The sequence below is a fragment of the Pollicipes pollicipes genome, unplaced genomic scaffold (assembly GCF_011947565.3).
Source record: "Pollicipes pollicipes isolate AB1234 unplaced genomic scaffold, Ppol_2.1 Scaffold_5724;HRSCAF=6776_pilon_pilon_pilon, whole genome shotgun sequence".
Classification (NCBI taxonomy): domain Eukaryota; kingdom Metazoa; phylum Arthropoda; class Thecostraca; order Pollicipedomorpha; family Pollicipedidae; genus Pollicipes; species Pollicipes pollicipes.
Genome location: NW_023596746.1, coordinates 45,205,936 through 45,219,020, shown reverse-complemented (window position 1 = coordinate 45,219,020; position 13,085 = coordinate 45,205,936). Strand labels below are relative to the sequence as shown.

At 48.8% G+C, this 13,085-nt stretch overlaps 1 protein-coding gene across 2 annotated transcripts in view; it reads left to right on the top strand.

The window, feature by feature from the left end:
• The window catches only part of Smyd3 (SET and MYND domain containing, class 3), a 41,061-nt gene that overhangs the window by 13,540 nt on the left and 14,436 nt on the right, over positions 1-13,085 (top strand). For both annotated transcript variants that reach the window (XM_037226080.1, XM_037226078.1), the window contains exons 3-4: positions 6,992-7,161; positions 9,868-10,073. In XM_037226080.1, the coding sequence (XP_037081975.1) occupies positions 9,898-10,073 (176 nt within the window). In that variant the 5' untranslated portion in view covers positions 6,992-7,161; positions 9,868-9,897. The remainder of the gene's footprint in view (positions 1-6,991; positions 7,162-9,867; positions 10,074-13,085) is intronic.

Here is a 13,085-nt window from a genome sequence, read left to right as displayed (position 1 = left end):
ATCCAAGACCATGCACAGGGCCTCACCCAACGCAAACACAGCGACGCTTCGCAGTGGCGGTTTAAGTCAAGGCCAGACTCGACCGCTGGACGGAAAGGGGCGCTTCGAGACTTAGGGAGACGAAGCCCCGGGTCATGATAGAAGGCGGCCCCCGCGGAAAGGCACACAGGCGACCAGAGGAAGTAGCTACAAGCCAAGGCCTAATTGAATGACACTCTAAACCGTGAGAACTTGCATTGTTCTTTGCTGGGGATTTCCACAACTGTATTAACAAATGTAAATCGAACAGACCCTTGCAGTGGAGCATCGCTAACAAATACACGGTATCTGGAGAGTTCCCCCGTAACAAGGTAAATGCTAAATGTCACGATGCTAAAGAAGGTAGAGTAATCGGGAGTACCACAGATGGGTACCTTAGGATAGAGCAGGGTAGTGGAGAAGCTTAGAGATGAGGAGTAAATGGGCAAGTTGGTAAAAAAAGAACTTCCCATGTAGATGAAAGCTCCAAACCTAGATGCCCAAACTCCAATGCAGTAACGCCGCTGCGCCTTTAACCCGCGCCCCGTCGGAGGGAAGACGACTCTCACCACTACTTTTTAAGCACAGCTCAAAAATGACAACGCTCGCAGCAACACCAAATTTGCAGTTCCCGTTCACCTAATAGTTTGGAATCTTTAGTGCCTATTTAACGTTTTCATCCGTCAAGACCAGTGACCTAGGTAAGGGTTCTAAAAAACTTCTTCTAGAAGGGTTTTAAGGTTCTAGGGTTCTAAAAGACTGAGTTCTAAAAAAGTTTGACCACGCATAACATTTTTGTGCGTCAATTGCTATTCCCCAAAACTTGCTATAGTGATAGAACATGATAGTACCTACCGTTTGTATTTTTCAGATTTTTGGAAACAGGCGAGGTCAGCGACCGGAGGTGCGGTCACTTTTTGCTGATTTTTCGTAAAAATGCATAGTTGCACGGATTTTTGTACAGTTTTGGTGTAAGTATATGGGAAAAAAGTACTAACTCACATGCACAACCATGATATGGCCACAGAGTACCTGACATTGACCTAGGTCGTGGCCTAACTCGTAATAAATTGTAGTCTATGGGTGCCTTCCGTAAAACACATGATTAGTTCAAAATGGGTAGTTTTTGCAGGTGCTTATAGACGCGGAATTCACTTTTCCACTGACAACTTGTTGTGATATCGTTCTAGTGTATGATGTGGTAACAAAAGGTCACGTGAGGGCCTGCCTACAAGATCATATAAGTTCACCCAAGGTCAGTGACCTTAGATAACCCAGTGAGGTAACAATAGGTCACGTAAGGACATACAAGATCATATACGTTCATCCAAGATCAATAACCTGTGCTATCAGTAGCGGAGAGGTTAGATGAACGAGTGTGGCGCGAGTAACCACCTCTACACCGTGTTTGTAAAGGTGATGCCGCATAATTTCATGTACCGACGTACCTGTTTTCAGTTTGTTACAAGTGCATGGCCAAGCGCGTCGGACGGACTGTGTATAATGTGCACGAGAGCTATGCGATCCTGAATGCCTGTACATGCTCAACGCACTATTTCTGGCCATGAAAGCATAGCACTGCTCACTTAGACTCGGCAAGCACTTAAATATATTTATCATTTGAGTGGCTTATGAATTTAACCTAAGCTGACCTCAGCTGACCTCTAGGTCAGCCCGAATTATATTTTTGTGTCTGGACACTTTTCCCACAGCTGCACATGATAAAATGACCTAAGTCAAAAGCACCTGGTGAAAGAAAACAAAAAAGTATTCTTGTAGGCTTCTGGTAGACCAGTTTTGAACGGTGACCTTATCCTTGTATGGGAAGAAAAGTGTTTGGAATAGACTCCCCACGGTCTTACTGCTTACTTCTGTGCCCTTAATATCCGTCTTGACGTATTAACACATAATTTGACAGCATCTATCACTGATAGATCACTGTCGTTCGTATCACTGTCGTTTGTATCACTGTCGTTCTGGTGACAATCAGAACGACTTTTTTCTTCCGTGACCCCTTGTGAACCTCCGTTTGACCTAAGGTCAGAAATTTAGTGTGCATTGTCCACAATTTGATGAGGTTTTCATAACGGTGTCTTAGTTTTTCTAGTGCCACATCTGGAAGTTTTAGATCCCAGGTGGCAGTTAACTCCCCCCCCCCCCCCCCCCCCCCGGTTGCGAGCGTTTGTTCCAGACCCCGGCCGGGCGCGGGTTAAGCTTGTTTGGCTCCGTAAAAGACAAGAGATGTAAAGAGCAGCCAGCACCCGCTCTGCCCACCCGCCCGCTGGCCTCACCGCCACCCCGGCCCGACCACCCGGCACCCGCTCTGCCCCCCCCCCTCACCCGCCCGCTGTGGCCTCACCGCCACCCCGGCCCGACCACCCGGCACCCGCTCTGCCCCCCCCCCCCCCTCACCCCGCCCGCTGGCCTCACCGCCACCCCGGCCCGACCACCCGGCACCCGCTCTGCCCACCCCCCACCCGCCCGCTGGCCTCACCGCCACCCCGGCCCGACCACCCGGCACCCGCTCTGCCCACCCCCCACCCGCCCGCTGGCCTCACCGCCACCCCGGCCCGACCACCCGGCACCCGCTCTGCCCACCCGCGCGCAGCCCTGTTATGCTAAGTGGACGATCGACCGAGCTAAGTGAGGGTTTGTGAGCCACCTTCGATCTGTGGCACCGACGAGTGAGCCTTCCATCATCGTAAAAAAGACATTAGGCGTTGGTCGATGCGATGAACGAGGGAGGCTTTCGAAATGCATGCGGATTTGCAGAGAATTAATTATTCCGAGTTCACGTCTTTAAAATCGAGGTATAAGTGAATTGTTTGCAACTTGTGAACCTCTCACGAAAACATAGCCCATCATGCGTGCTGGCCCTTTAAGATTTCACACAAGGCTGATTCGTGCATTCACCAACAATTTCACCGTGGTAGGGCTCAAGATAACTTAAGGCATAAAAGGTGTCGCACACGAAATACTTCTTTTTCTCCAATTTCTGACGTGCATGTATGCATAGGCAAGCATCAATGACCCTCGATCCACGACAGATAATGCCACTTAGAATGATGATAAAAATAACGATAACGGGCTAAAAGCATTATTCTTCTACAATGACGAGGCCTCTTCAAATCCACTGAAGCCGCAGACCACTGTTGATCCTCGTGGATCTCGGCTGCCTTTTTGAGTTCATGTCCTGTTCAGGGTAGTTCAGGGCGCTGATTCAGAATTTCTGCTGTATCTGATGCCGTTTACCTGAAGTCCAACCAGCACGCTCCATATTAAGGCCACTTGGAATCCTGACACATTTGGCACCTGTCTGTGATGGGATCAGCACCCCACGATTAACTGTTCGATTCCTGATGTATCGCGTTGTGTGACATGATCATCCACAGAATTACCAGGGACGTCTGCTGACGATGACAGGGCCGAAGACGCTATCGGTCCGTCCGTTCGGCGATCGTGACGTTACCCCATCATGGCGGCCAACGGAGGAGGCGCTCGTGCAGCGCTGGCATCAGACGATATGCGCCTTGACGTCATCTTTGCTGCGACGAAAATGTCGACGACGTGGAATTCACGCTTGTTTGGATCATTTACAAAAAAGTACGGGAATGCACTTGTTGCTTAAGGTCTTGGGATTAATCTAATTTAATTTGATGACACCCAAGAAAATGAGGAACATGTTTTACTCCACACTCGCAGGGATATAACCAGGGGGAGTCACGGAGGTCTTGTGGAGCCATGGAAGTGCCCCCCCCCCCGCCCCCCTCCACCATGAATGAAATGTTTGCTCTCATACTGAGCGATTTCCAACAAGTTCTGTCCGATTCGCAAGAACCTGGAAATGTTTGGCTCATTACTCCCTCCCCTCATCCTTCTCGAAGAAAGATTTTAGCTGCGTACCTTTAGACCATTTCCACGGGCGCGCATTAGTCATTAGCCATCGGTTGATCGCAGTCTGGGCTGGCCGGTATCCAACATCGAGTGACCTTCATCAATGATGTCCAGTTATCCGTCAGCAGAATGCGATCTTGACCTTAAGAACCTTGACCTTCTAAGCTTTGAACCTCTGAAACGTGTATCTGACTTCCTATACTAAAGCTTTCCAAGCCTTGAGCCTTAGAAATTTTGACCTTTTGAGCTCGTCGCTAAAAACATTAGCCTTCTGAGTCTCAATCTTACCACTTTCAGAAGCTCGAACTTGTGCATTAACCTCTTCTGTGTTTTGCACTATGAACGTCTCTGACCTTGTCTCCCTGGAAGTCCAGCTTCTGGCGTCACGGTGTGCGTCGCGTCGGATTTTTTCTAATAAGGATATCAGTGCGTCACACCTAGTATCACGCGACTATCTTCATTTGAAATTAAAGGTCCAGAATGTAGCAATTTGCATCCAGAAGTCAAGAATGAATCAAACCAGTGCTCTCCCATCAACACAGCATTGCATGTGAGTCACTTGCAACGCGGAATTTCTCAATCAAAAGACCTTTCTGCTTGAAATAGCATGCCTATCAACCTTCATTTGCGACTGCGACATAATGAATCACAAGTTAAATGTTGTCTCGTGGCTTTAAAGAACGGTTGGCTGATGTGCCTGGCAGGAAGATCTGTGTATCAGCTACAGTTGCCAAGTGCCTCTTCTGAACGCCATATTTACCTGTGAGCCATCAAAATCTGTCGTGATTTACGATAGATAGAATAAACAGTGAAAAGATGAGCACATGGGAGCCCTGAGCCCAATGTTGAGAGCGCTCAGCAGCAGCAGTGTTGTTTAGCCTCAAGCAGGCTTGTTTGACATAATCAAATAACGCCATACGCTCTTGATTTTTCGAAGGCGCAGCACCTCGAATTTTGTCATATCGCCAAATGCTTAATGGATACCAAGGGGCGCAATTTCGCAAAGTAAGTTGACAAAGAATAGAAGGAGGGCTGAGCGGGAAAAGTGGCTAAGTCTGCCCAAAGTAGTGACAAACGTATCTCTCACCAAACTTGGCCCACCTTCTTCCCGAGCTGGTGGAGCTGAAATCCCTACACGACTGAAAATGAAAACACTGTTTGATAACAAAGTTTAACCAATACCTCTTGGTGGGTTTAGGACAAAAGCTTATTGCGAAAAAAGGTCAGATACATAAAGTTCGTAGGAAATGTGCGCAAGGTATAGATCATATGGGAAAGTGCGTACGTAAAAGTTCGTCGGCACCAGTCCACAGGCGAATGTTCAAATGGTGTCAAGTACGCGTGTAAAAATATTCGTCTTGACAAAAAAATCGGCAGGAAAAATTCGTATGTATTAAGTGCATACAAAATCGCTGTAGGAAATCATGTCTACGCGACCGCCCGTAACATATAAAGTTCGTGTGACAAAAATACGCACGCAAACGTTCGTAATCATCGCTTACTTAGAACTAAGTTTGCACGGAGTGTTTGAATGGCCAGCGTTCCAGGACAGTTCGATCCCCGGGTACCAAACCATGCACCGGCAGCGCGCAGGTGTCGCTAATATGCGATATTCGCGGCGTCACACGTCAGCGCAGGCGCGTTAACCACTACGTTATCGGCACCCTTACGAGCCAAGATGCAGCCAAGAGGGTACAGCAGGTACGTCTTTCTCTCCATGTAACGGGTTACTTTTTTACGCAATCAAAGCTACTTGACAAAGACCAAACATCAAGCGCGCGTCTGCCCACCATCCTCCAATAGTGCAGCTGACTTCCCGTGCGACCGTCGGCTTGAGTCAGTGGCGCGCTCAAAGGGCGTCAGGTGCAGGCGTGTAGTTTCCAATTCAATTTCGAGCTTCAGCTCTCCCCTCCCCTCCTCTCCCCTGTCATGGACTCCAGCTCCACCCTTCTTCCAACCACGCTTTGCGAAGACCAAAACCGGGTGAAACCCGTTTGCTGACGTATTTTGGGTATGTTCAGTCATTTTTCACTGTTCGGCCCAAACTCATTTCGCGAAACTACGCCCATGGCCAGGCTGATGGCGCCAACAGAAGCGGCATCAGGGTGGAAGATAAAGGCTAAACACAGCAAACACGGCGGTTAATCTGCAGTTGACGTGCTTTTTTCAACCTACTGTCGCATCCAACCCGGGACAAGTTTAAGCTGCTCACATTCATTGATTCAGATTCATGTCCTCGCCGCCGGTGGCATTTAACTTCATGTCACGACGAGCTAGGCTAGTCTGACCTGGCCTGTGCAACTGCCGCTGTCTAATGTCATCTCCTGCCCCCCCCCCCCCCCTCCCTTCCCCGCTGCCCGCCCTGCGTCGTCGGCGTGATGTGGTGGTGGCTCCGCGGTCACATTTCATCCGAGGCCCGGCCCAAGAATGGGATCTGCATTCGAACTTACATTGGGCATCTGCATACGAACTGCTGCCAACGCACTTTTTCCAAAGGAATTTTACCTTTGACCTGCATTTGCGAACTGTTGGGTATGACCCTTTTAATTTTTTTCCGCGTGGACTTTGGCGAGCACGAAGATTTCGTCGCGAACTTTTTCCCCGACGAACCTTATGCAATGCGAGCCTAATTGTATCTGACCTTTTGACCTCACTTACTTCACCCAATACGGCCTTATCCAAACGAACCTTCAGCATTCCGATTTTATCCCAAGAAAAAAGTGTCCAGCGACGTTGTTCTATACGTGTCTTTGTCCGCAACCCGTTCATGGTCACGAGGTTCCCGGCATTGGCAGGTAGTCGTGACTCCGAGCACAGCTCGCGACGTCTAGTTTTGCCAATATAGCCAATACTTTGTTCATAACGTCGTTCACCCAGCAACTCGTGTAGTATACTGAATGTGAGTTAGTAGCAGAATAAGAATAAGAGCTCTCTGCTCACAAATTAGAAATCATTTACAAGAACTTAGAAGCGGAGGTGCCCGCAAGTGGTGCACGAGCTATTAGTTGCGTTCAAGGTTGAATGAAAACTGCGTACTGCATTCGCTTCTTTTTCTTTCACGGTGCCGTTCTTATTTCAGGTCGCTTTCCTCGTGAGTCGAATGATCGGAGTGAAGAAAGATTAGCGCCAAACCCCTGCGAAGCAGTAGCCAAATTTCGGCAAGATACGGCGGTGATCGGTTGGCCCATCGATCAACACGAACTCCCAGCGATAACACCGACGGTGTCAACATTGGCGGAGCGTCTGCCGGTGCGCAAAACAAACGCGCGGGGATTCAACGAGCCAGTCTTTTACACCTCTCAGGCTAAGGATTCTGGAATAGAAAATCCATGGCTCACAAGGCTTTAAAACTATGTGTCATGGGGAAGAGGATGGCATGTTCAAGGACTCATCATGTGAACAGGCAAACCCAGATGTTGAAAATCACGATCGGTTTGGTGTGTTTCATGCTGGTTTGCGTCTTGTGGTACGCAAAAGAAGAAAAGGAACGTGTTGCTGTCATTCATGTCCCTAAACCGTCTCCCACACCCCCGCCTGCAAAATATCCTTACATCACCGGGTGGCTTGTCAAATCCAGTTCTTGCGAGATCCCAGATTATGACCCTTGGGATGAGAGTATTGCACAAGTTATCGGTAACGAGACGCCGTTCCGCGGATGCCATAAGCAATCCATTGTGGAAATACAGCAGCACGGCAGCATGCTGTTCATGTTTAAAGACAAAAACGTGCAAAAACAGCCATGTGAGCCCGAGTGCTGTTATAGAAATGTCTCGAGGGCGGATGAAGGGCATTCGGACGACAACTATCAATTCGGCACAAAGCTCGTTTGCTTCGAAGGGGAGCACATGCTCAGAGTAAAGGAAGAGTTCATTCATATCAGATGTTTTTGTACCCACAATAATGCTACTGTTCATGAAGATTTTCGTGCATTCATCATTCCAAAAAAAGTGTCAGGGAGTTCAATACCTTCCAACAAAACCAGACAAAACGAAAATGATGTGCTCAACGTCTCTCTCATCGGCCTTGACTCCGTTTCGAGGCTTAACTTTCGACGTTTCTTGCCCAACATTGAAAAGCTTTTGATCGACAAATTTCACGGAATTCCGATGATGGGTCTTAACAAAATAGGCGTCAACACTTTCCCAAACATGCTGGCCTTCCTTAGTGGCCTACAGATGGATCAGTTGAACCAATCCCCGAGAAAAGAGCCATTCGATGACCTTCCATTCATTTGGAAAGAATTCTCCAGATTGGGCTACATCACCATGTTCAATGAAGACACCCCTGAGATCGCAACATTCAACTACAAGAAGCAAGGCTTCTACAGAACCCCCACAGACTATTACTTGAGATCTCTCTACCAAGCCATCGAACATTCTTCGTACGTGAAAAGCCGGAAAACTTTATGCATCAACAAAAGACCGCAAATCGATTTCCAACTGCAGTTGCTACAAGACTTCATGAACGAGGCCACCACTCCTCAGTTTGCGCTGTTATTCAGCAGTGCTCTCAGTCACGTGGGACCGCTGACATAGGTCAGCGGTCCCACGTGGCCACTAAGGAAGGCCAGCATGTTTGGGAAAGTGTTGACGCCTATTTTGTTAAGACCCATCATCGGAATTCCGTGAAATTTGTCGATCAAAGGCTTTTCAATGTTGGGCAAGAAACGTCGAAAGTTAAGCCTCGAAACGGAGTCAAGGCCGATGAGATAGACGTTGAGCACCTCATCATTTTCGTTTTGTCTGGTTTTGTTGGAAGGTATTGAACTCCCTGACACTTTTTTTGGAATGATGAATGCACGAAAATCTCCATGAACTGTAGCATTATTGTGGGTACAAAAACATCTGATATGAATGAACTCTTCCTTTACTCTGAGCATGTGCTCCCCTTCGAAGCAAACGAGCTTTGTGCCGAATTGATAGTTGTCGTCCGAATGCCCTTCATCCGCCCTCGAGACATTTCTATAACAGCACTCGGGCTCACATGGCTGTTTTTGCACGTTTTTGTCTTTAAACATGAACAGCATGCTGCCGTGCTGCTGTATTTCCACAATGGATTGCTTATGGCATCCGCGGAACGGCGTCTCGTTACTGATAACTTGTGCAATACTCTCATCCCAAGGGTCAAAATCTGGGATCTCGCAAGAACTGGATTTGACAAGCCACCCGGTGATGTAAGGATATTTTGCAGGCGGGGGTGTGGGAGACGGTTTAGGGACATGAATGACAGCAACACGTTCCTTTTCTTCTTTTGCGTACCACAAGACGCAAACCAGCCTGTCACCGAGCCTATGATTTTTGCCGGTTTCAGGCGTTTTTGTGGCCTTTGACCCAACATCAGGTCACCATGTTCTGCAGAGGTTAGGTTATCAACCATGATGTCTCGATTGGTGAAAGTCTGTGCCGATCAGTCCCATAAGCTCGGAGCATGGGTTGTTTGCACATAAATTTCTGGCTTCGGGTGCTTTGTGGAAACCTTTGACTTGACCCGGAGTCACCGTGGTCTCGTAATAATAGGTTATCGGCCATAGCGCATCGATTGGTAAATATTTTGTACCCATCCGTCCCGTAGCCTCGCAACATCGGATCGTCTGCACCAAATTTTGATGGGTTTTGGCGTTTTTTGTGATCTTTGACGTGACCCAGGATCACCACGTTTTGGAAAGCATATTTATCGACCATCGTGCATCCACTGGTGAAGGCTTGTGGCGGTCTGTGTTGCAGGCTGGGAGCATGGGGTTGTGTGCCAAATGTACTCCGGTTTTTGGCATTTTTGGCGACCTTTGACCTGACTCCAGGGCACTATCGTCTGAAAAAGATAGGTTATCGACCAAGCGACATTAAATGGAGAAGGCTTGGTGTCGCTCAGTGCCAAGGGCTCGTGTTGTCGGCCGTTCAGTACCTGTCGTCGCCTGCCCCCGCGCGCCTCAGACACGCCGCCCGCGCCGCCCCGCAGCCCGGCCCATGCCACCACCGTGACCGGGCCATGGCGGATCCTTGGCACGCCACCGCGCCGCCGCCGCCGCTGGCCGTCAAGGGCGTACTGCGCGTGGCCAACAAGCCGCACGTGCGCCGTGGTCAGCTGCTGGTCTCTGCCGACCCGTTCGTCTACGTGCTGAAGGCGGAAGCCGCGCGCGTCCGTTGCGCGTTCTGCCTGGACAAGTGAGCGCCCGCTGGCTGCGCCCCGGGACCGCCGCCGGCCGGGATTCAGGGTCGGATGTCAGTAGTCGCGGGGAGACGACCGTGCCTGCGGTGTGAGCCAGCTGCCCAGATGTTTGTGCGTCACCCAGCACCTCATCATGGGGACGGCATTTTTCTGGTTCGGTACATGTAGCCTTTGGTATATGTCCAAGGTTTTGTATGCATATCTTTGCTACGAAAATCTTCCTTTCACTAACTGAACCAAGTCTATGATAAGCTTATTCACAAATCGGTTTTTAATTTATCCAGTGTCACTAGCGCTAGCGGTCTCTCAGGTAGTGAAGGGGGCTGATTTGACGCGCCCGTCCTCTCTTTAGCACGTGCCATTTACCGAGGCTCTCCAGTGCGAGCGCTTTTAAGCTCGGTGCTAGCGAGTGTAAGATGGCCAATGGGACCAGTCACTGCCGAATTTAGCATGTGCTCGTGTATCAAAGCTTTCCTCTGCAAGGGTTGCATGCCCAGCACAGCCATTAGGGTATTGGTAGGCCAGAGATGTACAGACTAATATTGGCGAAAATGATGTGGCACCATTCGTACCTTGCTATACTACTTTGTCATAAATTTATCCACGCATGGTATGATATGCATGACATGACAAAGTCTATCGAGTGGTTGATGTCTCACCACAAGCCGAAAGTTCAGCACCTACACATGCCGACGCCATTACCTCCGTCTATTCTTTGAGATGATTTAGAAATATGCTTATAGCCTTACAACGCGGTGCGCGCTGCGCAACCATGTTTTGTGCAATGTTTGCAAATTTTCATTCATTTACTTTTTAGGGTCTTTCGGGCCTTGGGAGAAGAATGGAGGTGGTCCTGGAGCTCTTGGTGCTTCGCTTTACTGCCTTAGACTTTACTCGCAGTCCGTTTTTGGTTTCAACATTAGGTGACTGCTGTAATTATGATTTGACAAATTGTTCTTCGTCCGTCCGTCCCCCACACAGAAGTGTCATTCCTCTCACTGGTCTTAACGATCTAAGCTCTTTCATCATGTTTATCACACTACTTCCTTTTCTCACGGTCATTCACGGTGCAGTCACCTTTCCACATGTATTCATACGTTCTCAACAGTGGCTTTAAAATTTCGTCGTGCTAGTCCCCTCCAGTGGCACGAACGGTCGGAGCGAAGTACTTCTGCCTAATATACTGACAACATTGGGGTTTTAGGAACCTTGAACACACGTTTGCAATGTTCATTCCTGCTCATCTCGACACGTCAGGCTCTTTCACACGAGGCGGTTGGGTTCATTCGGGTGAGGGGCAAAAGCATGCAACCAAACGTCTTTTCCGCCAAAACAGGATGACTCTCTCGCCAGTGTCGCCCAGGCAGCGTCCTTGCCGCTAAGCAGGGTCTGCCCTTGACACAAGGATTTCCTGGCTGGGATCTTAGGCCGTCTCCGCCGAGCACAACACGTTCGGTGAACATCCTCATGAGGAGCATGTGACGACCGCGTCGAGTCGCACCTTCTACAGCGTAAGCACCGTTCCTTTTGATTAGAGCTACCCAGACCGTTCATACCAACTTCAACTGGCTGGCGAAGACCATGAATACAGCGCACAGGTGACGCGTTATTGCCCTGTGACCCAGAGTAGCTCTTCGTCCTCAATATCGCTCGGGTAGCGTCCTTGCCCGTAACGAGAGCCTGCATTTCCCAATGTCAACTACCCAGAGACCTCCTGGCTGGGATTTCATGCTGGCTTCGCCGAGTACAACATCTTTTGCAAACGTTTTGCATCTTTGCATCAACATCTTTTGCAAACGTTTTGCATCTTTTGTACGTGATCACTTCTGCTCTGACGGTCCAAGTCCCACGTCCTTTATCCGCAAAGGTACCGATTCGGCTGACCTGGGCATGGAAGCCCTGCATACATAGTCGTCTTTGATTTTACGCGCCCGCTAGGTTGTTATAAATGTGTTCAAATGGTGTCCTTGGCCTATATCTCCGATAGCCCGACAACATCGATAGAATGAGTATTTCCCTCCACATCACCTCTTCAAAAGCCGGAATGGCCAATGCACCTTGACATTTTCGTTCATAATTCGTGACGTTTGCTGAACGTGCTCCCCATCGAGCCATCACATCTCGAATTGTTGTCATTAGGTTGTTGCATTGTTGCAAGTCGTTGCATAAATATGTCGGGCTTAGTGGAGCCCAGGCCTTAATGTCCTGTGTAATTTGCGTGACACACACGTCATGGCGCCCAACATCGGGCAAAGGCTATTCCAGTGAACATGACATCGCCAGACTGGCGCATAGCTCCGAACTCAAAAACAGAGGACACCAAAGTACGTAAAAAAGATGCAGAAGCAAACATCATATCACATCATATCACATCATATCATAGGCATTTTATTGGCCAGCATCGCAGCTCATCGCGGACTGAACATGGAGCAATTGGAATGGTCGGAACGCCGAATATTTACGACGGTCAGCAAACGCTGAGTGAGTGCATGTTTGTGCTGTGAGGAGGCGCCCGAGTTCGCAAGCTGCAACAACGAATGAAAGTTTAGGTCTGCTAACTTGAAACTTAAAGAAAAAGCGGGAGAGGTTGTTGAGCAGATCAGAGTAGAGGACCAGGAAAATGCAAGGCTAATCTGAAGGCGTTGCTGAAGAGTCAGTTACAAGCAGTAGCAAAGAGGCATTGATACCGGCGTCTCCTCAACAATGAATGATATGGTTCGGGACCGTGAAACGTTTGGCAACGCTTTGGCAGTGGCCGTGGACAACAAATGCTAGAGATGGTTTTCTGAGAAGAGAGTCAGACAATTAGATCCATGTTATAGATTATGGCGGCTGTGGAATGGCGTGGTTCAAACGAACCGTTATCAAGTCATGTATCCTGTCATCCAATATATCCAATCATCCATGTCCTGATGGCATGTGTTGGTTTAATTTGTATTTTGCACGAATCTTACGTGAAATTGTGGCCCAACAATGTCTTGCGAGCTGGAAGCGTAACAATTTATTTG